General features: G+C 42.7%; 3 protein-coding genes and 1 long non-coding RNA gene across 5 annotated transcripts in view; 1 reads left to right on the top strand and 3 right to left on the bottom strand.

Moving 5' to 3' along the window:
- ALKBH1 (alkB homolog 1, histone H2A dioxygenase) overlaps nt 1-3,300 on the bottom strand; it is a 13,244-nt gene extending 9,944 nt beyond the window's left edge. The window contains exons 1-2 of one of the 2 annotated variants that reach the window (XM_030481359.1): nt 3,138-3,300; nt 262-370 (exon numbers count right to left, since the gene is read on the bottom strand). In XM_030481359.1, the coding sequence (XP_030337219.1) occupies nt 262-370; nt 3,138-3,272 (244 nt within the window). In that variant the 5' untranslated portion in view covers nt 3,273-3,300. The remainder of the gene's footprint in view (nt 1-261; nt 371-3,137) is intronic. The other variant, XM_030481361.1, reaches the window with a different exon arrangement.
- SLIRP (SRA stem-loop interacting RNA binding protein) lies at nt 2,806-7,310 on the top strand. The gene is made up of 4 exons (XM_030481362.1): nt 2,806-3,435; nt 3,603-3,661; nt 5,367-5,474; nt 7,182-7,310. The coding sequence occupies exons 1-4, from the start codon at nt 3,342-3,344 to the stop codon at nt 7,239-7,241; spliced, it is 321 nt and encodes a 106-aa protein (XP_030337222.1). The 5' UTR covers nt 2,806-3,341; the 3' UTR covers nt 7,242-7,310.
- On the bottom strand, nt 7,239-25,114 carry SNW1 (SNW domain containing 1). The gene is made up of 14 exons (XM_030481358.1): nt 24,879-25,114; nt 23,664-23,817; nt 21,358-21,519; nt 16,036-16,131; nt 15,837-15,943; nt 14,902-15,006; nt 14,739-14,808; nt 13,887-13,952; nt 12,461-12,577; nt 11,973-12,114; nt 10,200-10,296; nt 9,276-9,393; nt 8,086-8,249; nt 7,239-8,007 (listed from the first exon to the last, which is right to left on the bottom strand). The coding sequence occupies exons 1-14, from the start codon at nt 24,890-24,892 to the stop codon at nt 7,803-7,805; spliced, it is 1,617 nt and encodes a 538-aa protein (XP_030337218.1). The 5' UTR covers nt 24,893-25,114; the 3' UTR covers nt 7,239-7,802.
- On the bottom strand, nt 10,810-11,966 carry LOC115606069. The gene is made up of 2 exons (XR_003990805.1): nt 11,621-11,966; nt 10,810-11,173 (listed from the first exon to the last, which is right to left on the bottom strand). It is a non-coding gene; the product is annotated as an uncharacterized LOC115606069 (long non-coding RNA).

The raw sequence follows: 25,114 nt of genomic DNA, 5'->3' as shown, positions 1-25,114 counted from the left end.
AGGAATCCATCCTCATGAGGGATGGGCTGGTTCATCAGAGACTGTGAAACAAAAGGCCCTTCTGTTCTCACTTTCATATACATTGCTGCACCCCAGCCTTCAGTTGACTCGTTTGTCCTCCTGCACTTAAAATAACATTAAATCATACTTTAGCAAACCAAAGTAGCTTTTTCAGGCAGGGCAGAGAGGATAGGATGGAAGATGCTTGAATCCAAAGGAACAAGGTTGTTTTAATTTTTCTTGAAATCAAGAAATACCTACCTGGATAACCTTTGAGGCCATAGGCCTTCCACTGGCTAACTGGCTGTAATCCTGCTCTGTAGGCATCTTGATCACTGACGGAAGAAATACTGAGCTGTGATCTGAACACCTGGCGAAAGAAAACAGATCTAGTTATGAAAAGGAAGAAATACAAAACTAATCCAAACCCAGCACCTATAAGAAAGAGTGCTGTCCTATTCCACAGTAAGTCTTGTGAAAATGCCAACTGTCCCACAAAACTAAGCAATTGTGACCATAACAGGGCATGCTGCTATCAGAGCTAGTATGTACTCAACACAAGTGCCAAACCGTACTACAGTTTTTACAGTACTTAGAGATCAGGAGAGATGTCCTACATTCATTAAAAAAAAACCCCTAAACAATTCATATCAATGAGAAAAAAATGGCACTATTTGTCCATTTCCACAGTGCAGCCGCATCATTATAAAACATTCTAGTAATTATCAATCTCCATTCGAGAGCAATATACCCATAACACTTTACACCTTCAAAGAGTGTTCCAAATACAAGTTGCTAATGATACCATAGGGCAGATGACTATTCTGTAATTTATGGAATGAGCAGTAATACAGTGATTGAATGGCCAAAGTTGCCTGATGTGAAGGACTGCAGAAATCCAGTAAATTCTGAATACCACATTGACCCTTGTGTTTTCAACAGCAGGGTCAACAGCTCAAGGCTTAGCAAGATATATTTTCTTGACATACTCTCTTGGGTAGCAATAACACATGTATTTAAGATGCAATAACACTTGCTGCCAAAACCAAACTCATCCCCTTCTCCCTTAGGGCTGAGAACCATCTTATGGTTCACGGTAGGGAGAGGCAGGTTGGTATTGTTCCATGTGGCTATACAAAAGTACAGCTCATGTAAGGAAAGAGCCGGCCAGGCATAGTGGGAATAAGCTGGCAGGGACAGGCAAGACTTTGTTTATGGTAACTTAAAGTGTATATGAAATTAAGGCCTTTGCACACAGACTCTGCAGTGGTGAATGTGCAAATCAGTCTCTCTGCAGGCTGACAGCTCTGGGTAACATCTTCCAAGCAAATTACCTACATAGAATTTGTAAGAAAACTTTAGACCAGTGCTGGGCAGCGGCCTCTGGCAACGTGCTGTTTTACCAATTTTTCAGCTCTTTGCCAAAAGCAGCTTTGCGACTGCCAGCCTTGAAGAGCTTAGTTCAGAGTCCTGTCTGCAGGGCATCCCCAGAAACTCTCTTCCTTCAACTGAGACTCTGTCACCTCTCTGCCTTCTCAAACTGCTTACACATGAGCTGCTGTCAGGACTTCTGGAAAGCAGGAGCTGTTCTATGCTGAAGAACTACATGTGCTGAATCAGTTAAATCAGCCTGGTAGCAGGGCAGCTGGTGTGTCACACTTCACTGAAGAGCTCAATCACTTGAACCAGTTTTCTGACAGAAAAGGAACAAGAGTATCTGGGCCAATCTGCCTGGCCTGTAGCTCTTCTTAAAGAGAAAAGCCAGATGTTTTTAACCTGGGGGAAAGAGGAATAAAAGATGCTTTCACTAGCAAGCTATCAACTGATCTTAGAAGGTAATGGGCACAAAAAGAATGGGATGAAGAGGGAACAGATGCTTGTGATGCTTTCAAGTCCTTTGGATTTCCCAGAAGGGCCGTAATGCTGGAATCCTTTATTTGAGAAAGGATTGCTGCAAGCTTAAGACAGGCTGAAATGTTAACAAATCCCTTGTTTAATGCTAACGCCTTGAACAATTTCATACAGGTCAAGTTTTATGTCCCGTTACAATATCAAAATTATGCTCTGAAAAGATAGTAAAATATATATTGTAATAGAACAGTAAAAAGCAAAGGCTAAGCATTTGAACTATGAAAAATTAGGGAAGATTTCATTTTAACTATATTCCCTACTCCCTTTTTTCACACAGGCTCATATATAGAAAATCCCAGGTTAACACCACTTCAGCAGACATCCACTATCCTTTTGTAAGGTAATAAAAGAGAAAATTAATGTAAAGGATCACTTCTCTATCACTGAGGACATAGCAAACCATGATGGCTAGTACTCCTGCCTGCGTGTCCTAATCCACTGTAATGCTGGACGTGCCCTGATGGCCAAGCCAAATGCTTGTTATACAGAAGTAAGACAGGAGAAAATGCTTTACTAAGAGAAGACAGCAAGAACCCTGGGTGTGCACTGTGCTGATCCCGGCTCCCTCTCCAGCTCACCCAGCTATTCCCGGGCAAAGACAAGGACCAGCAGGCCCAGGAAATCGTGTCAGCTCCAACAGTGAGACTTGCTTTTTTCCACCCATACGTTCCTTTGCTTCCCTTAAGTCCCATGTGGTCCTATTACATGCTTCAAAAACCCCTTACTGCAGCATACAGAGCTAATTAAACATTATGGGAATAAGCAAACATAAGCAGAAGCAGTAAATCTGTGAATAGACAGTGTGCTGGCCAGGGCAGCTGGGACGGCAGCCTGTGCCCGTGGACAGGGCTCTGTACCCCGGGGGCAGCTAGCCCGAGGGGGCCCTGGGGAGGCCTGCCTCTGGATCCACGGGCAGAGGAGCCCGCAGAGCCTCGCATCCTTCCTCAGCGGCTCATCTCTAACCACGCAACCACCGTTTAAACGTTACAGCGACCCGTAAGAGGGGCAGCGCTGGCGGGCAGCGTCTTCTTGGGAGAAGAGACTTGGCACTAGAGACTTGGCGTCGAGCGCGAAGGGAAGCGGCAGGTGGAGGACAGGCTGCAGCAGCACCACGCTGAAACACCGCGACGCCGCACGGGGAGCAGAGCGGGGCGGGACGGGCTCGCAGCGCACCGCGCCACCCGGCCCCTCACCGCGGGGCGGGGGCAGGAGGAGCCCGGCGTTACCTGGCCCCCCGGCGCGGAGAAGTCCACCACGCCCCGCAGGTCCGACGCGTCGCGCTGCCGGTAGAAGCGAAAAAGCCGGCGGAAGGCGTCCTCCCCGCCCTCCCGCGTCAGGGCCGCCGCCGCCATCTTGGCCATGCCGCGGCGGGCGGTGCAGCGTACTGCCGGGGCGGGGCCGGCCGCCCGCTTCCCGCCGCAGCTCCCAAGATGGCGGCGGCCGGTGCGGTGCGTGCCGCGGGGCGCCGCTCCAGGAGGCTCTTTGACATCTTCGTGGCTGAGGTTCCCTGGACGGTGTCGAGCAGTGAGTCCGCACCGCCCCCCTCAGCGCGCACCGGTGCCCGGGCTGCCGCGGGACGGGCGGCGCGGGAGGCGGGGTCCCCAGCGCGTGTGCGGGCCGGGCCGGGCCGGGGTGGTTGCGGCTGCGCGGGCGGGCCGGGCCCGTGTGACCGGGTGTTTGTTCCCCCGCAGAGGAGCTGAAGGAGTACTTCTCGCAGTTCGGGTCGGTGCAGAGGTGCCAGCTGCCGTTCGTGAGTACCGCTCGCCCTCCAGGCCGCTCTGCGTGTCTCTCGGTTAAACGGGGCAGGGCCGCCGGCTGGTGCTCGCCAGGCCCCGTAGGCTCGGTCCCGCCGCAGGGCTGTGCTGCGGAGCTGGCACCCGCTCCCTCGGAGCTGCTTCCTGGGAGCCTGTGCTGTACACCGGTCAGGTTTTGGGTGCTGCCCGCCCTTCCGTCCTTGTCCCCGTGGAGGGCTGTAGGCCTCGCTGGAGCTTGGTGGTTGCCATTGGCTTTGGAAAGGCTTTCGAAAGCACATGCCCCAGGTCTGGTCAACGCTGCCGTTTCTGAATAATTAACTTGAAAGTGCTTTGAGCTTCTCTATCACCGTGTTACCTTTCTTCTGACAAACAATACAGTGTCCATATGCCTGGTCTCACTGGCCTTAAAACTAAAAGTGTGCGTATGAACTTATGATCTTTTCCTGCTTTGGCTTCTACCCCATCAGAGCACAAAGCTAACACAAAACCGCAGCCTCTCTAGGATGCCTCCAAGCTGTCGGCTGTTCGTGCCTCTGCCGTTCTGAGTGGGTAACTCAGGGATAACGGTATCTACTGCAGTGTCTTGGAGATCAACAGTCAAAAAAGTGTTCCTTTCCCACTCTGTTATGGATAAGTTGAAGGTCATTGCTGAAGGAGCAGAGCTTCTCCTGCCTGCTTGTGTTCTCCATGTGAAGCAATGGTCAGTTAAATTAACCTGGTGGGTTCACCATCAGTTGAGGACTAGTTTGAAAATGGAGAGGGAGAGTTTGGAACAGTCTGGTTACTTGTGAGCACTGAAGCTGAGGTGTCTGCCTGCCACACTGTTCCTCGGGCCCAGGGCAGACGTGTTGCTTCATTAAGAAGGGTGGCAGCTTACTGCCTCCACCACTGATTAAGGCTGAACTGATGCAAGTGTGTTTTGATTCAGCGGTTCCTTTAGGAGTGTTAAAACTACCACAGATACAAAAATCTGCCAGCAGGGTAGGACACCCTCATAAAGACATCACTGGGTACTGAAACTGGGCACTGGGACTACAGGGTGGAAACTACAGGTGCATCAGTGTTTGTAAGCGCCTGATAATCACAGTGGCAGAGCTGGTGTGACTCTGATGGGGATCAGAGTTGGGATAAAAGGCGTTTGGTAGACCTGCCTTTTCTGCAGCATCTCCTCTTTATTGACAACTGTCTTTTATAACTGGCAAATTATTCTTAAAAATAACTTTATTTTTTTCAGAGCAGTTAGCGCTTGTCATCTCGAATTGCAGCCTTCTTTCTTGGTATCTTAAGAAGCTGCTTTGTCTTGCTGAGCACTTTTCAAGTACCGTGGCAGGCTTATTTTCAAATCAGGCAGCCATTTAAATGTCAGTTTTGTTGTGACTGGCTTAATAGTAGATAACAACTGCAGTTTGAAACAACCGGCTATGCATTATTCCAGTCTTCAGCTATAACTTAAATTTATCACTGCTGGACTCAAAAATTGACAAGAGAGGAATGCAGAGCAGCCTCTGCTTGCCAGGCCCCCGCATGCTGTCAATGAGAATTAATGCCTTAAAGTATGAAAAAGGCTTCTGAAACAGCAAGTGTGCTGATTTCTGTGATAATTTCTGAGTCCTTACATTGACTATCTGTAGAAAGTTGTTAACAGCCTGTATGAATATTTGCTGTAGTAACTGGGGTTTTATTTTTTTAACTGGTAACTAGGACAGAGATACAGGCTTCCACAAACGTTACTGCTGGATTAAATTCTCGACTCCACAAGAGGTTCAGAATGTGTTTCAGAAGGACTCCCACATACTTGAAGGCGCCAAGGTAACGTACTAATTCCTGTAATGAAGTAACGTAGTGAATTGAGCTCTTAAATTCTGCCTTTCGTTGGACACAGCAGCATCAAAATACTGCTATACTTGTTCCAAGTGTGATGAAGCATTTTGCCACTTAGTGTGCTTTTAATGTTTTTCAAGCCATTAACACTTTCGTTCATTCCCTCCTCTCAGCTTAACTCATTGAGAGTCTGAGCTCATGTAGGTATCAGGGAGATCACATACCAGAGCTCAAGACTTCCTGCTATGCTAAGTTAAAGGAATGTGAATGCAGTAGAACTGCGCAGGAACTGCTGCACATCTAATTGTTTGAAACCCAGGTTTCTGCAGGTGGATTCCAACATCTAATGTGGATGTTGGGTGGCAGAGGAAGACAACAAAGAACATAGAGCTGAGCTTTGAACTTTTGTGGGGTTTATTTTTCTTCAGCTGTCATTTTGTACGGGAAAAGTCATCTGCCTGCTTTCATGTGTTGAAGAGAAATATAAATTAGCTTTAGTGTAGCTTTTTTTACTTGCTGTCTGTAACACTCGACATGTTAGTAAAGTAAAAAACAGGACACTTTGGCAATCTCAGTGCATCAGTGTATGGCATTAAGAGAGAGAGTACACCATCCATTAAAAACCTTTGGTCTAGTACCCGTACAGAGGTGTCTGTCACTGAATGGTCAGTTAGAGCCAGACAACTCTTCTAGCTTCACTGCAGCAAAGCAATGGCCATTGCACTGCTTTCAGTGCGATGCAGTGTGCAGTGGTGCTGACAGGTAAGGATAAAAGGAGAGTTCATGTCTTTGAACAACCAGTAAGAATTCTTAAATATCCTTCTGAAAACAAGCTTCTCCTTTTGAGACTTTCGATGCTAGGGGAGGGTAAGAGTAAAGTGAATTGGCAAGAGACTTCAGGGATGCACTGTGTTCATTCTGATAAAGTATTTTGGTTGACATGGTTCATACTACTGCAGAAGTCTTCATTGGCTGCAGTTACTTCAGTACCTGTTACTAAGAGGGGACCTGAGAGTTACAACTGTGATGCAAAAAATGGAAGCAGAAATGAAGGAGTCGTTTTTCGACTTGAGTCTTGAACTGCACCAAGCCAGGCACTAGCCTGACCCCTCAGGTTGGGCTGAAAGTAACAAGCGTGTGATCTGTATGCAGTTATCACAATAAGTATTAGGAATAGATCAAATGAGTATTTAGTGACAGTTCATTAGGAATTATTTTGCTGGGTTTTATTCTTGAAGCTGTAAGATGCCACATTCACTTCACTACCTAGACATTGAGGTCTATACTCTCACAAGAGGCACAACAGCTAAGAGGCTTCTTTCTAGCAAAATACGAAGCAGGAGGCAGGCAGTAGTTAGCCTTCTTCATGTCTTCAAAAATACAGGCTTCTCTAGAAGAAAATAAATGAGCACTTCTCCCACTTTGTTCTAGGCTAGGTTTAGACAGTTACCTTCTATTAGTTCCACTTGAAAGCACAAGCTTTTAAGACGCGTTTTGCTGATACAAGTAGCAACTGCTGTGCAAATTACATACAACTTTCCTGTCAGGAGCTTAGCATTTGTGGTTCTGGCTCATGAAACTGAACCAGTTATAAACCCATCTTCTGCTTTCCATATGAATATTTTAGAAGATCAGAAATGAAAAATACCAAACCTGCCTGCCTAGCTAATGTGCATGCTTGCTCTTGTTTTTCAGCTCACTCTCAGACAGCAGTCCCGTAGAAGGCGCAGTCAAAGAAGGAGTCAAAGGGAGTGAGCGGTGGTAGAAGGTTTTATTTCACTAAATGTAAAGAAACTAAAATAAAGATTACTGAGAAACTATGAATGAGTATTTGTTTTAAAACAATCCAGCTGTTTCCCCTCCTTGTTCAAATAAATTGTGTATAGCCACGCTAGAGAAACACTGAATCATAAACTGCCTAGCATCCATTACAGCATAAGACAGTAATTATATACAGCAGGAAAGCTTTTAACAGATGAAGTAAAAGCTTTAGCTACCTATAAAAACTAAAGCTGTAGGAAGGGGCTACATTCTTACCCTGAGATGCTGGGCAACAGGGAATCGGCAGAGTCAGAACACTTCCTAAAGAGTAATTCCCTTGTGAAATGTTTCAAAGTGGTCTCCATGCCTCCATTCCCAAGGGGTAGCTGTCTTATTTAGAAGAATTAGTGTGTGTATATACATCCACACAACAAGGGCTGTGAACTGGGGGGTTACAACGCCACTCCCCTATAAACCTCTGATTAAAAATGCCTTTTGGGTGAAGTCCAAGTTTGTATGTAGTCCATTTCTCTACCTCTCAAGGAGCAAAGGCATTCAGTCCTTCCTCCTCTTTTTGCTCTCATGCTCATGTTCTTTAGGGCGGCTGCTGTCTGATGGCCGTTTAGATCCACCGTGTTGCTTAGCTTCTTCCAGAAACTTGTCCAAACCAAAGGGATCCTCCTCAAATTGAACTGGTCCGTCTCTGCCCCTTCCTCTGGCGTTACGATCCGAGTTAGAAAACTCCTTGTCAGGAACAAACCTGCAGGAGAAGCAGTGAAACTCGGTCGACTAACTTCAGAGTACTAATCGAGAGTATTTCTTAACTTTATTTTCTTACCTATTGGTTTTTATTCGAGCCTCTAGATCATCACCATATATGTCCTTATCCACATTTTTACTGGGCCTGTAGATGTTTTGGGCCATATCCTTGCCACTTCTCCAAGGCTGGTCATAAACATTATAAATTTCATCCTCTCCACCAGCAAAGCCGCTGTCCATACCCTGTGAAGAAGAAAGAACAGCAGTATAACACAAATGGGTCTGAAAAACTTTAGCTAATTTAACATCAAGATACACTGGTGGTGTCTCACAGATACACAAAGATGGTATTGTGTGATTTACCATCGATTTCAAATGAGTTCAAGCACTTCATCAGGATATGAGTGTTTCTGGGTGTGGGATTAAGTCCAAAGAACATGATACAGTCATTCCAAGCCTCAGTCAGGGCCACTTCTACTCTTGCAGAAAGCAACAGGAAGGATTACAGGCCATTCATATTTCAGATTAATAGATCCTTTAAGTCTGCCCTGCAAGTACAGCTGTCTATAAGAGCCAAGTACAACCATACAGAAATGTGTATTATTCAGAATTTCTGGAAAACATGATTTAAGCTGATTGATCCAAATCGCACAGAGGCTTGTGTGAACTGTGAAAGCAGAAGTGCCTGCTTGTTCACTTTTGATTCATCAGCTTTCCCTTCTGCCTGCAAGTCTTTCACTGGAGACATGAAAGAGAATGATTGACAAACTGCAGGTCTATTCAGGGACTTTCTGAAGCCTAATCTGCTTTTTCATCTCTGAATAGTACAAGGTTCAGGGAAAATAAATGTTGCTGTTAACTATTTTTATCTTCAGAAGGATTTTTAACATAAGCATTAATGGGAATGGAAAGCATTTACTCGCTTCTCTCCGAGAGCAGATTTCCCTCAGTCAGTACATTTGTACAAAAGAAGAAAATGAGGTCTCTGCACTTTGAGGGCCAAATACTTCCTTTCTCCCCACTCCCCAGTGCGAAAAACCACAACAAAAACTTTAATCCAGTCATACATTCGGAATACTCCATTTCTGTTGCATCAGCTATGGATAAAGGAGAGCAATAGTTTCCTAACCAGTTATGTAGAGACTTCTTTCAGAATGTATCCACACCAACCACCACAACAGGGTCCCTTCAGTATTCTAGCCATGCCCACCAAGGAAGGGTGAGCATGTTCTCACACGAAGCCACACAGCTGTGAGAAGGTATTTTTACCTTGCTCTGGTTGAACAGCCTCTGGTCGTACTGGATTTCATTGGATGGCCTGGGGTTGGGTATCCCCAGGGCAATAACTTCACTGATATCTCTGTTCTCATTTCTCTGCAGCTTTGACCTGAATTAAAAATTTTAGGTTTTATTAGGTCAGTAAACCGTGTCTGTTGACACACTCAACTGCAGCCTGATCCTGTGTTACTTGCTAACCATTTGCCTCAGGAGCCAGATTTTGACTGTTGCCCTTCCTCACTAGGTAACATTTAAAATCTGTCTCCTGGCAAAGGAAACATTTAGGGAAGTTATGTTCAGCTGGGCATGACATTTAAATTTGCTTTCCACTATCTGCAATTTACATCAAGCTGACTTGGTCTAAAATGTCATATTTATTTTTTGCAAGAACCAATGTAATTATATTCTGGGAAGGCTGAGCAATCTCATCGTAAGAGATTGGAGATTGTAAGCCTCCACAAACCATTTTTGCTTGGAAATCTCACTGGCCTGGGCAAACAAGATACTTCAGCCTACACCCATAAATCCAAGCTCACTTCAAATGAAGAGCTTCAAGAAACAAAGCCACTAATGAGACCATGGTCTCACTGAAGTTACAGGATCAAGGTTTCAACCTTTGCTGTCAAGGTTAATTAAATCTGAACATACAGAAGTTCTGCTAAAGATAAAAGACACCCAAAACCACCTCTCCCTCCCCACATCTGGAAAGCTCTAAATTTAGATGCAAGTACTGCAGTACACTAACACACTGATACATTTCATACAGGGGTCAAACAGCCCTTCATACCAGTGACTAGCTCCACAAGGTAAAATTCAGGCACACACACCAAGCAAAAGGAAAGCCAGTGCAATGGTTTCCCTAGTGGGGAAGCCAGAGCCAGTACAGGAATAAAGCAGCTTTCTTCTGTTACCCACCTTTTGTCAGGGGCTGCCCTGGAAAGATTTCTGTCATGCTGTCTCTCTTTGCGCCGGTCATGTCTGATTTCATCTCTTTCTCTAGCTTCTCCATCCTCTGAACAAATGCAAGATTGCTCGTTATACACAAATATTTGAAGTTCGAATTAACTCTGCCGCAGACATTGGTACAGTGGGTCAATTCAGTACCCTTTTACAGAACAGAAGTGACCTTTAGCACTGTTTAAAATGCTACACTTTCAGCAAACTGAACACATGGAAAACCACAGCCTTCTTGCGCCACAAGCAATCAACTGTCCTTGACAAAAGAGTTAAAGCAGACATATCCAACAGCTATGTTTTGTCAGCTATCAAGGGCTGAGAATACTTGGCCATCACATCACAAAATATCATATTTTCATCTTTTAAGTGTAAAAATATAGTTCAAACACCGTCATCTAAGTGCTCTGAAGAACACTGACTCGGTATTAGAGAATCACTAGGGTCAGAAGGGAGTCTCTAGTTCAACCTCCTGCTCAAAGCACGATCAATGCTGGATTCAAAGCAAGCTGTTCAGGTCTTTTCCCACTCAGGTGGGGAAAATCTCCAAGGATAGAGGTTGCCAGCCTCCTCGGGCAACCTATTTCCACTGCTGCTTGTCCTCATGGTGAAAGCTTTCTCACATGCAGTTGGAACCTCCTGCTTCAACTTTTGACCACTGTCTCATTCTTAGTGAAGAGCTCTGGATGATCTCCTTGTAGATATGGGAAAGCTCCCATTAGGTACCCCCAAAACCACATCTTCAGGCAGAATTAGCTTCATTCTCTCAGCACCTCCTGCGCAGGGAGAGACTCTTGCTCCCTGGCCATTCTGATGGCCCTCCACTGAACTCCAGTTTATCAGTGTCTGGTTTGTACCTGGGGGCCCATAACTGCACACAGTATTCCACAGACAGTCTAACAGGTCACCAGTAAATTATTACTTCCCTTGACCTCCTGGTTACACTCCTGTGGATGCAGCTTAGCATGCCCTTAGCAATACTGCTGCCAGGGCACACTGCTGGCTGACGTTCAGAGCACATTGTCCACTATGACTCCTAGGTTCTTTCCAACAGAGTGCCTCTCCAGCCAGCCAGTCCCTAGCCTGTTGGGAAGAGGTCAGTCATCACAGCTGCAGGATTTGACATTATATGACCATATCCTCCACCTTCTAGAAAGGTCATAATAGTCACAACTACTCTGTAACTTCATCTTGACTTCTGAAGTGTCGTTTCAATCAAAACATAAGACTTACCACTACAGCTATGATTCTTAGATTGGCAATTTTGGGGCTCACTGGCCAAGAGAGCTACAGTTCTGCAAGACCAGTTTCAACAGTGCAAGAGACAGAATACTGCATTTACCATCTTTGAAAACTTAAAAAATGGTTTAGTTCTTTTAAACAAAGCTGCTCTTCTTCTGCAACAAGCCTTTTCCAAATAAAAAAAATGGTTAGTTTAGACTAGTCTATGAAAGCCAGTACTTGCACTGATCCATTAACAACTGAAATTCTCAACAATGTCCCAAACTTGCACACGCTTACATACTGCTGCGAGGTTCAACTCCAGATTCCATCAAACCAGCTAGCGAATTAACCAAATTCACTGGCTGATCAAGTAAAAACATTAAGAACAGATGTCATGCTTAGAAATTACAGTTGACATTTAGGTATTACGAGTTCTCAGGTTATTTCTCCAAAGCCAAACTTCAGCGAGGCCAAAAACCCCTGTAGTACCTTAATAAAGAAGAAACGTACCTTTTTCAACATGGGTCTTGATCCCCGCTCTTCTCTCCCTGGCTTTCTGAGCCATTTCTCGGAGCTTCTCCTCATGTTTCTCCTTTTCTTTCTGAGCCATCTTCCTCTCCACCTGGGCACGCATCTCTACTGCCTCACGAGCCTGCACACATAAGACGAAGTTAGAAAGCAGAAAGCCAGCACCTGGGATGCAAGCAGATCTTTTGTCATGGAGTTAGCCAGTAAACAGCGCAGGAATCAAGCCACAAAGAGGAAATTCAAAGCCAGACAGCCACAACAGATAGAGCTGAGAAACAAGACCCATGACCTGCTATAATTTAACCCACACTGAGCCACTGATTCAAAGATAATGAAGACAAAACCTTATGTCTTAAGTTAGCAAAGAAACAGGATAAATCAAAAAGCCTATTCACAGTTCATTTTCCCAAGGAAATAAAACATAAAAAGGTAAAACCACATGGAACAAAACAGTCAAACAACAACCCGACCTTTCTGTCAGCTATATAGAGAGCCTCAGCAAGCTTGGCAAAGTTTTCGTTAATATGAACAGTCTGCAATCCTCTGCCATCTGCAGCCAGACGTTTATCTAGTGGAATGGTATAACCCTACAGAGGAAACAGAGGCAGTTAATCACAGAAATTAATGTTATTTCCAATAACACACATTATTACATTTATTGTGTAAGAAAACTAAACCACACATAAAACTCACAGTCCATCGTTAACATGCCTCAATGGACTGCCTTCATATGTACTTCATATCAGGTAATTCATAAAATTCATACCAGGTAATACTAAACTTTGCTCCAGTTGCATATTCCCCCCAAATCTGAATCACAATTTCCCTTCAAGTCACATCTCAGTACAAATGACAGTTTTCGATCGATAAGGTCCACCCCTTTGCTTTGTGTTAACAGCTACAAACAATACCTTTCCCAGTCTCCAAGCTATTTTACCATTTGTGATTAAAAACTCTTATTCCCTAAACTGTTTTCATACCTGTTAAGGGGTTAGGCTGATTCAAAATGACAAAGTAAGGGACAAGACTGCCAGCAGAAGAGGCACTAAATGCCAATTTTGTTTTCAAAAGCTGAACCCAAATCTATTTATAGATGATATTTTAAGATTCTTTAGCGAGCTCTACAAAATTTTTGCTTTCTTTTTAGCATCTGTAACCTAAAATCTGATCTACTAATTAGCATCAGTCCCAGTTATACAGCTGTGTTGGGGTAAGAAAAAAAGTAACATCCAAACATACAGCTTTTCCTTCCTCCATCTGAAGAGGCTGCCTCATGACAACAGCTTGGTAAGTTTGAGAACTGTTAGACCAGTTATGGCAGCAACTTAAAAAGTTATCCCTTCTCTCTGAAAATAAACTTACTGTGTTATAAAAATCAAAGGGACAGGACATACCTCCTCAAACAAGGAACAAAAATAGCTAAGTGCTGGAAATTCATTAGCGAAGAATGCAACATAGGGAAATTCTCAGAAACTCGGACTGCAGTATTAAAAAGAAACATGCTTGCTTGTCTATGGATTACCCTTCCCTTTTTCAGTTTAGATGGCTTTATTTTGTAAGCTCTGGAGATTTTGACTTCTGACTCCACACACTGCACTAGGATGAGGATTTTAACTAACGCCGTATTTCTCCCTCTCAAAATGCATAATCTCTACCACGAAGTAACGTATTCTCAGTTCTATCCTCCTATACAATACTTTGCACTCAATCTGACAACCCTTATATGCCAAGGAGAAAAAAACCTGAGCTGTGCAATGATGTGTTCTCCATGCTGGAAGCAGCCAGTTTACCTAACTCTAGAGGTTTAAAACCAGTATTGTTCAAGCTTAGATCACTCCCAGAAGTCTCCCAGCAGGGTGCAACGTTAGAAAGATGAATTTATGACAACTTAATTACCTTTGCATTTTTCCAGTTTGAAATGCACGGAGGAATTTTCCACTCTTGCTGCTCTTTCACAGTCATCTGATTAAGAGAAGAAGCAAAGTCATCTTTAGATTATAGCAAAAGGAAATACTGTTTTCTTTCTCAAAAGCAGCTATGAAACTACTGAAATAAATCAAGAGTATGAAGTTGAAGACACTGCTACAAAATCCCCAACTCTTCTTAACAGCAATAAGATGTTCATTCCTGCACTGTAACTTTGCTAACATGGCATAATGTCATGACAGCTTTCCAGCTATCCTCTTCAACTTCCGCCACACAGGCCGGAACTCAGGGGCAGCTTGTTAACATTTGCACATTTAATGTCAGTTCAAATTGTAGCAAACTGATGAACCAACACTACACGCATCTTTCAGAAGGAGCTAATCCTCAATAACACAAGTTAGTGTTATTGAGGATTAGCTTAATAGCAATGCCTAAAAGCAGCATCAGTGTACCAAGGCTGAAACCTTAGTCAACTCGTCCATGTCATGATCCAGCAATGCATCCCTGCATAAAACATATGAGAAATCTACTCAACCTTTGATGAGATATGTAGGAACAGAGCTACCTTCACAATTGCCCCCACTGAAAAAAAACCCAAACCCAAACCCACAACAAAAAACCACACAAAACAACCAAAACCCAACAAACACAGCCACCCACAGCCACCCTGTAAACAACAGTCTGCACCAGGCACTGAGTTTACCACTTAATATCACATCAAAAGAACGGTAAGGAGAAAGTGCACAGAAATGAACTAGATCATAGTAGAATTTGTGAACCCATCTAGAATTCAAAACTGAGAACAGCTACAGCATTTTATACCTTTCTACTAGGAGAGTGCATTACAGGTGCTGGAGGAGAAGGTGGTCCACGTGGAATCTTCTTGTTAATTCTGAACAATTAAGAAAACATTTACAATCAGCATGTTGTATGGAAATACACTTCAGAATCTTCTATTTGCAGTGAACACATTTTGAATAGTTACTTGAATCTTGGAGGCTCCATAGGGTCCTTCTGCATTTCCACCATCCGAATAACTCTCTGTTTTGCTCCAGAGTTGAACGCAACGCCTTGCTGGGAAGGTGTGTACCTGAATAAAACCATCAAAGCACTCAGTTCTCTGCACACAACTAGATATTCCTTGCTCACCTCCATTTTTACTCAGTTCACTGCTCTAGCTGCATTTTTATCTTATCCACACCAGTTTAAGACTTTTCCACTATGAATGCCAGGAGCAGGTAACTGCACAGAGGCTACTTGACTGAATGCAGAGAATCAGTTAACGCCACACAGGACATATCTTTCCAGGGCTGTATTCTTCTGTTTCAACCTAGATTCTGAAGTAGAAGAAACAAACTAAAAGAGCACACACAGCATGTCACCATACTCTTTACCTATGTCTGTGAATCCCTGGAGAGTACTTACAGGTTATTAACAACCTCTTCACATACTTTTTTTGGAATTCACCTCAGGCCAAGTCTAACCCTGCCATGGAATTTTTTTGTGTTTGCAAGCAGAAAATGACCACAAATGACTATCAGTCTCCTAGTAATTCCAATTCTTTCCAATTGCTCGTTTTATATGTGGCAAGAACTTTGTTACATGCCTTGTCCTGGCTTGAGACTCCCAGTAAAGATGCTGTTTTCAGGGCTGCATCATTAAGAGTGCTCCGTCACAAATTTGTGTTTTGTTGCTAAAACAATAACCCCTCCATAAAGTGCCACATGTTAAGATATATTTCAATACACTTCAAACTACATTATCATTAGTGGGTTCATTCAAAATATGTAAGCCAGTTTCATATTACTTCCAGAAGAACAGAATTCAAAAGGAATTTCTGTTCTCAGAATACAAGGAACATCCCAGTTTTAACCAATTTCATATATAACAACATCTTACACACCCCCCAGCACTACGTACCGAATGTACTGTGCAGGAGCTAGTTTGTCAGCTGCTCGAACTGGCATGGCTGCTGCGACTTTTTGGGAGACTGATTTCTCCAAGGCTGCTCTTGTCTTCTCTGTTATCTGAAGACAAAAGCACCACAGTATGGACCTCATCACATGTGCAAGACGTACAATAGACCACCGACAACTAGGCACATCAGTGCATATAATACCTCTCTAATTGCCTCCTCGTCCGGTCTTTGCAGTTCAGGATCATCCACGTTCATGACCTCTTTTGGCACAAGGTCTGTGTATTTGCTGTAAATAACCTGGAAGACATTATATTTTATTAGTGCTGGCGAATAGGAATAAATGTATGTATATTAAAGGAAACGTTTCAGACCTACATTATACTTTAGGTACTAATTAAAACTTGTATACAACTTTAAATGTATTACAATTACATATTCTTCAATGACTCCCATAAACCAAGATTATACTCTGGACCCCATTTTACAGATGTAATAATTGAAGAAAAGAAGCAATTTGATTAAATATAATTACGTACATCACTCTCAGAGTTGGGATTAGACACCAGTTTCCTGCTTCCCTTTCTTACTCATTTCCTTTTTCAGGGTGCCCAAGACAGATAAAAACAAAAAAATATCACCTTTGTACTTCTGTTTTCGAGGATTAAGAATATAAGATACAAGTCTTCAGCATCATCATTATGTTTGCTGTTTTCTTAAAACAAAACAAACAAATAAAAAACCAAACCAGCCCCCCCCCCCAAAAAAAACCCCAAACCAAAATCAAACCAAAAAACTCCACTTGCAAAATCTATCTTTGACACAGTCTCCATACAACATGCAGCTGTCAGTAGCTTTAAGCCCCAATTTTAAATATAAGCAAAGTACATTATTAGATTACTACAGGAAAAAAAAAATATTGTATCTCATTAATGCTTCACATTTCTCCAACAAAATAACAAAATAATCAAAAAGTCTTTGTTCAAGTAGTTAAAAGTCATTACAACTGTTATTTCAAGTTCATTACAGAGTGCACGTCCAACTATAAAACCAACATTTAGCCTTAGCATTAATTTGTCACACAAGAGCCATTTACTGCTTCTCAACCTTCACTCCTAAAATTTTAATCCTTTGAATGAGTATCAATAATATCCCAGCTTCTCAGATGCTGAATGAAGGACATCTGAAGAGCAGTGTTCCTCTAAGGTAATTAACTCTAAGTCCAAGTGTCTTGCTGCATGAAGAACAAAGTACACCGAAAGAGCTCGGAGCACCCCAAAAGAAAAAGGAAAATAAGATAAGTCTAAGAGGTGCTCTAAAAACTACAATACACTGAGGTACAAATGAACTACATGAACTATTTAAACCCTGAAGTATTGCATGCAAATGGCAAGCTGCATAATATAGATTAAACCAGCCTGAAAATACATAAATTTCTGTTTCCATCAAAAACTTGATTCACTTGCATGTTCTGAGTGCTTTTTTGAGGTGATATAGACAGGCAGATAAAGATGTTGCACTTTGTTGTTCTTCTAGATATTTACCTTATTTTAACAGTAAAGTTGAGACATTTTATTAATCTAAGACAAAGGGGAGACTCACTATTTCATATTGTAATATGCCCATCCACTACCATTTACCATCTGTGAAATTTAAAAGGAAGTATCAGTCTGTTTCAGATATTTCATTTTGATTGCTACTGAAAAGCAGAATCTCCTCCTAGGCAGAAACGAAATGCTCAATTTTTGGTGCAGCTACACGATTCCCTCTCTGGCTGGGGCAGCCTTAACACGCAGCCATTAGAGATCTGCGCAGCACTGCCGTCAGAAAGAGAACAATCTTATCTAACTAGTTGTGTAAGATACTGTAGCTCATATAGGATTTAGACATCAATCACATTCAGAGTTTCACAAGACACCTGATGCATGAAAGTGACTTGACAGAAATTTCTTAATTTGTAACATATAAATGCCTCCCTTCAATATTTTATTCTGTATATCCAATGCAGCCCTGTACCATGCTCATCAATCCTACATGTAAATCAAGAAGCTACTGCCAAGCATTGCAGAATTAATTTCTTTCTTGTCACAGAACGGTTTCTCCATAGGAAGCATGTAACATTTCAGCAGTCATTACAATTACCTGGTTGTAAGTCTGGCACACACACCAGGGAAAAAAATTGGTGATAAGCTCTCAAACCAAGCTCTGCTACAAAGGCAAATACATTATAAGACTTTTATAAGACACTTTTGATTCGTTATACTCATGTTCTCTTGACCTGCTCCACTGCTGTGACATGAGCTCCTTCAACAACTGAACTACTCTTGAAAATATTTCAACCGAATTCACAATCTGGACAAAAAACTATACGTAAGATTTGTTTTTCTTTTTTTTTTTTTTTCCTCCTTTAACATCTAAGCCAAAGCCTTGGGCCACAAAGAAGAAATCCAACTCCTGCACAGAAAAAATCATCCTTGCCGTAAAAAAAGTAATGGACCTAATAGTTCCATTCCTTGATTGCACTCTCTTCCGTCTTAATAAAAAACACAGGAAGCAATCGTATGTCCTTATTTTCCTAATGAGGGGACAGAGCATCAATCTTGCAAAAAATATATCAATATTGATGCATTATTTTAGCCTGCCTTTTAGTAATTTGAGTAGAGAAAGTATTGGAACAATCTATAGCAACACAAGAGCTAACCACATAGCTGTGCTGGAAATCCTTCATCTGGACAACCAGATGGAACTCCATCCTTGGATCCATACAGTCACGCATTGAGATTTGTCAACGTTATCCAGCATTTTATGTCTAGCTGACTTTCTGCCAGCCCCAAACACGAGGCTTGTCACACTATCTCTTTTATGTCAGCATTTTTCAAGTGAAATTCTCTGAAGCAACTATTTTTTAAATATGTAAGGGACCAGATGCAAGAGAGATGAACCACTGCAACAGTAGAAACTGCTGACAAGCCATCTAGATAGAGGGTCCGGGTGATGGAACTGCTGCCTCTACAAGAAGGCAGAATACTAAATTCAACTTTGAAAATCATTAAGCTGTAGCAAAAGCAAAATTTGCTTCTTAACTCAAACCAAGCCAGTAGCTCATACGATAGGATCATAAACTCCATCTCATTTCTGGCAGGATGCTAAGTATCTGTTTCTCTTAGCTCTAGGTATTAAGATTGAAGAAATATGTGAATTATGACTGCGGCTCTCAGGACGATAAAACTTCTCTATGTAATCCTACTGACACTGTACTATTAGAAGTTCTCTCTTACAAAAGATATTACACATTATTCAAGTCAACACAGATCTCTGAAGAACTGCTCCCTATGACACATCTGCCAATATTTTCTCCTGCAAAACAGATCAAGCAATAGAAGCTCTGACACTTTCAGTGAAATTGTTTCAAATATCTGATTTTTCCCCCGTTTTACTTCCCCTTGAATCACAATACTTAATCTTTAGTCTCTGCATTCACATCCAGCTACATGCAATCAGAACCAAGCTGACCCAGAAGGCAGAGCTTAGGTTTAAGAAACCCTAATTCCAGTTCTACAGAGCCCAGTTTTGGAAAAGCCACATCTCTCTTCCATACAGAGCAAGTATGGCTACCAAATAAGAATACTACTGCTTCTTTACAGATGCCATATGGAAAGTTAATGAATGCTGGTACAGATCTTCATGAATCAAATGACAAATGTTAACATCTTAAATTTAACTTCACTTGTTCTAAGTATTTTCCTAACTCTGAACTAAATAAGGCACAGCAAAAGATTAGTCATTTTTGCCTGAAGTCTATTATAATTTCTAGTTCCTTTTCAAATATAATTAGATCCCAATCTGAACAGTTCTACTATATGCAAGTTAAATCTGATCCTACAAGTAAGTAAAGATGTATTTGACAAGTTGTAAAAATGAGGGTTTAATGACACTACTTTTTTTTTTTCCCCCTACTGATTTGCCCTACAGCTTCCCCAAAACTCAGTCTCATTATTACTTCTTGTCTACTTATCTGCTCCAAATTAGTTTTTATGCTTTGGGAAAAGTCAAATTTCTATTTAGTATCAAGTATCAAACATTTAGTCACAAAATTCTTTAAATTTAATTAACATTTTAGCACCTTCCTCTTGACAAATTCTTCAAGACACTACGTAAAGTGTGACTGAACCTCAATGAAAGTCCCCTCAATAAAAGTATTGCCACTGCTGTTGTTTCTGTTCAGTTTGACTACTTTCTACCCCATGACAGCATGGAGTCTGACATGAATTTATTTTTTTCAAGGTAACTTATGATGCACAGGATGGGGATGTACAAGATGCAACACTTAAAAAATACAAAATCCTACTGGCATTACCTTTTTGCAACTTTGGCAACTGTAGGATCAATTTAAAACAACAACAAAAACAACCCTCATCTGTTAAAAAAGAAAGATTTCCCCTGATGTTCTTAGAATGCTCATCCCCTTTTTTTGTTTGTTTGTTTGAGAGGTAAAGTTTATCTTTTTTTTTCTGTTTCATAGGTTTTCCCCTTGCCTCATCTGCAGTAAGACATGGGGCATATTACATAGCCATACACTTTTCAAGGCACCCTAAATTACAGCAGAAGTCAAATTATTTTGAAACCAACTATTCATATCTGTTAACTAAACCACTCTTTGTAGTTAACCCTCTTCTTAGATTTTCTTCGGGTTACCCTATTCTATACAGGAGATGCTTTCTGTAACAAGCAGCTGGTCATACAACTGATTGTACATCAGCAGTTTTCCAGCCCCCAACACAGGCTTAAAAGAATGAAAGATTTACTGTATCCACTTTGTTACATTTGAAAAGGCAGACGTAAATACTCTCCTCAAAGTGGGTTTAGGACACCCAAGTACCTGGTCTCCCCAATAGCAGTTAGGACTTCAAGGTAAAGCGTCATCGCAAAGAGATGACGAAAGATTAAAGGTGGTTCCCATTAAACTTGATGAGAATCTTGCCATCACTGAACTTAGCACAAAAGTTTTGGACCATAACCCCTGGCAATACTTTCTGCTGCAATTAAAAAAACACCCCAACAAACAAAACCAAACAAAAAACAAAGCACCCAACAATACTGAAAACAGCCAGAAGCATTAAATGTTAGGTTAGTAAGACACAGGGTGTAGTACTCTGAAAGCCGAACTGTGTTTTCTGTCTTCTTTTTTGCTCCCTCTCTCTAACCACTGAAACGAGGCTGCCTGTCATCAGGCCTGTTTTCCATTTCTTGCCTTCACCGGAAAGCTCTCTAACGAAACCTGCTAAGCTACCAAGAAAGTTCTGTGTAGAGACTCTCACCATTTTTGCCTTACTTTTTAATTACATAACAGAGATGACGCAGTGATCCCAGTCAAAATTCTCATGCCCATTAGAAATTATTCCAGTTATTCCATAACAGGACACAAACCATTTGGCTAAAAGCAGACCAATGAGTTGAAGCACACGCAATGTGCACATACAACTTTTCCAGGTATAGTGCCAGTCTATGTATTTGAAGAAATATTACCTTGTCCTTTGATTGTCCTTGTCGAGCAATTGCATCGTATTTTATTTTTCCTTCTGCATCCACCTGAATAGCCAAAGCATTGGACATTTTCTTCTTTCGGCCCATATCCAATGGATATTGTGCCACATGGATTTCTGGGAAAGCACCCCCATCTCCAAAATCCTACACATAAGAAAAAGTAGTGAATGACTGAAGAACAAAAACATGGCATAACATCTGCAGCGGTAGGAAATTCAACGAAAGAGTGGACTGATTTTAACTTACACTTATTAAAAGACACCAAAGTGCACAGATATCTTGCAGTAATTATTCCTCGTACAGAACAAAAGCCTGTATCACTGACTAGAATGTGCAGGCACTGCTACACTACAGACAAAACGTGATTAAGTATTTCATTCACACGCAAGTTATTAATCAGAACTTCAAACATGTACTTTCTGCAATAAAGCAACTGTGGAAATATTAAAATTACAAAAGCAGCTTTTTTTAATGAAAATTTCTACTGGTTATTTATTGCTTTTCACACCATAATGGAGAAGTTAAAGAAGCTCTCTATTCTTTTCAAAGCCTGTAGCTCATAGTTTTACAACGGTATGAATGCCAAGCTATCCTGTTTCCTTACTGTGACATGTGAATACACTGAAAACTGGCCCAACACCCAACAGCCTAATATTCTTAAAGTTTACTTCCTCTCTTGTTCAACGTGTTGCTGCAAAAGCATTTAACAAACAGATAACCATAGATGATTTAAAGCAGACCATCCTGACTCAGTAACACTGAGGATGCACACAGAATCAGTACTGTTCATAGAACAACTGCAGGCTACAGTCTCAAATGCAGTTCTTCAGAGGATGCACTTGCTTAAAGCAACATGAGCATCTCCTTCTCCCTCTGTTGCAATGGCACTGCTTATGTGGAGTCTGATAACAAATCAGATTAAAGAAGAATGGGTATCATGGGTAGATTGATCTTTCCCCATGCTCACCACATGAGCAAATCGTTAACACCACTGCAACAGAGAGTGTGGACTGAGGCTGGAATGAAGTAGCAGAACTCTTCGTTCCAATGAACAACATGCTTATGCCATCTTTCAGTGTTCACTGAAACACTGCTTCAGTTATTTAAAGCCTTCCACTGGATGTCCCACATTCAACAACTAGTTACAGAATCAATGCTGAAGTATCAGCCAGAACGGAACTCAGTCATTCCTCAAAATTTTTTTGCATAACTCTTGATCTATTAGGAACAGATTTTGTTTTTTCCAACAATGCCATTCCAGGATCACTGGACAAAAGTTATACTTTGGAAACATTCACCACTCTTGAAAGAATCTGCATTTGGTTACGAGGCAGAAAGAAGTCCGTAACAGTCTTTGTGAGATGTGTATCACTTTGTGGCCCAGTGATGCTGGAAACTTTCTGAAAACCTTCACCACCTGACTTCTTAAGAAGTTATTTTGCTAACATTTAGAAAGAATAAGCACTAAAGTATTACCTTTAGTAAGCAACATTGTAGGAAGGGAACCCTACACTGGGCGTAATAAAGGTATAATTTTTAACATCATATACTTTATTAAACGCTACCCACACAAAACTCTTTTCTTTTAGGGAACCACTGTTTGAAGCCACCTTATCTAGTGGCTTGCAGTGGAAAAATTGAATTAAAGCAGTTTTCTAATCAGAGCTATACATCTGTATTTTCCTTTATCTTTTAACACTCTCATCTTAAATTACGCTAAACTGGCAAGGATTACAGCTAAATACACACATCGTTCAAACCCCTTTTGCCAGTGACATATTGAACAATGAGTATCTGACAAACTTTTAAGTTTCCTTCCAACTCTTAACAATTTTCTCCCCCAACAGCAGTTTTTGTTACATTAAGAACAGAATACATGAGTGTTCTCCCCTCTGATGTAAACACTTTCAGTTATTCCAGCTATAATCTGGAACACGTTTTTAACAAACAGACAGAGGAACCCCACAGATGTCTTTCTCAAGAGGATCCCTGCATTCACAGATTGTAAACTGAAAGGACCATGGATCTATTTCCATATTACAACACAACAATCTCTGAAAGGAAGGATCCTTGTTACATTTTGTGTACCATGAAATGTTCTAAGCAATGTGGTGAATTAGAACAACTTACCTCAACCCCAGAGGTTGAGCAGTCTGGATGGAAATACTGCACATGGTAAGGCTTTACACAACTCTGAGCAACACTCGGAATTTATTTCTACTCTAGAAAATATACTTTTTTCCCCCCATTTGCAAACACTCTACTATAGTGCGAATTTAAATACCTACCTCTAGCACCCGTGGTATCCATCCCTTCCGGTAACCGTATGGGGGAGGTTCTCTTCGCGACGAGACCAGAGCAGTCTGCCTTGATCTTTGGGCTCTCGCTCGTTCTTCTAGTTCTAGCTGGTCTTGAGACAGCTGGGTTGGAGCTGGTAAAAAACTGTACGTTTGCCGAGAGCCACCAAAAAAAAAGACAAACATAAAAAGTTAATTCATAATTTCACTCAGTGACACTCAACTATGCTTCAGTCTACTATTAAATTACTACTTTCTCTACAGTCATGCTATACAGATTAAGAAACAATTCATGAAACTTGACCATTCCGCTCATAAACCTGAGGGCAGTAACTTCTGAGATTACGGGGCAAAAGCAATGCATGCTCTCTCAGCACTCTGTAAGATTCCCATAAAAACTGATGCTAAATCCATCCACATTCATGTCATGTTCAAACTGGAGTATGACAATACCCATCCTCCAACAAGAACACTACATGCAACTGTGTATTGTTTCCAACACCACAGAGCAGAAAAAGAACACACGCCCCCAGTCCCAACGACTCCCCCTTCCTTTCTCTCAAGGCAAACGCCCACAAAGAGATCTGTCAACGATGCCCCCCCTTAACACCAGATACCTCCTGGCTAAAGCCAAGAAGTCGAACCTCAATTTCTTGACTTCCCATCTTCAGCTCATCTAGACTACGGAGCCCTTTTATGTGTTTATTAAGAAAGCGTCCACCCCGGAGAAAGCCTGCATTCCAGGGCACTCCTGAGCCTTGCGAGAGACGCAGCAGCTTGTAGCAAAGGCGTCCCGCTCTCGCTCACGGTACGGACACCTCACTAGAACCCCCACGGAACCCACCACCCCCAGCCGGGGCGGAGGAGCTCCTTCTCCCCGCACAGGACACGCGGAGGAGGCAGAACCCTGAGCCACCAGCGGCAGCGCCGAACACCCCCTCCCGCCAGAGCAGGGCAGAGCCGGGCAAGGAAGAGCAGGGCAGGGCAGTGCAGGGCAGCTCCCCTCAGGCCCGACCCGGCCCTCGTCGCCCTCCGTCCAGCCGCGGCCCGGCCTCCTCTCCGGCCGGCGGGCCCACTGCCCAGGGGAGGCCGCGGCCCTGCAGCGCACTCCCCAGGCGCGGCCCCTCCCGCCGGCGAAGGCGTCGCACAGCGGCTGGCAGCCGCAGGCAGGCCAGCGAGAGCAACCGGGCGGGCCTACAGACGCACCTGGTGAGCGCCATCTTGCCGCCTCCGTCGTCTTCTCGGGAGCTAGGCCGCGGGGAAGAGGGAGTGGCAGCGACTGCGCATGCGCCGCTCGCCTCAGCGTGTAGCTGGGAGTTGTGCGTAGCGGCGGTGCGCGTGCGGACGGGCCGCAAGGCCTCTCGGGAGATGTCGTTTCTCTACCGCAGCGGCGCGGGCACCGGCTGTGCGGGAGGGACCGGCGGCCCAGGCCGGCCCGGCCC

Source organism: Strigops habroptila, chromosome 4 (assembly GCF_004027225.2).
Source record: "Strigops habroptila isolate Jane chromosome 4, bStrHab1.2.pri, whole genome shotgun sequence".
NCBI classification, from domain to species: Eukaryota; Metazoa; Chordata; class Aves; order Psittaciformes; family Psittacidae; genus Strigops; species Strigops habroptila.
This window is presented reverse-complemented; position numbering and strand designations above follow the sequence as displayed.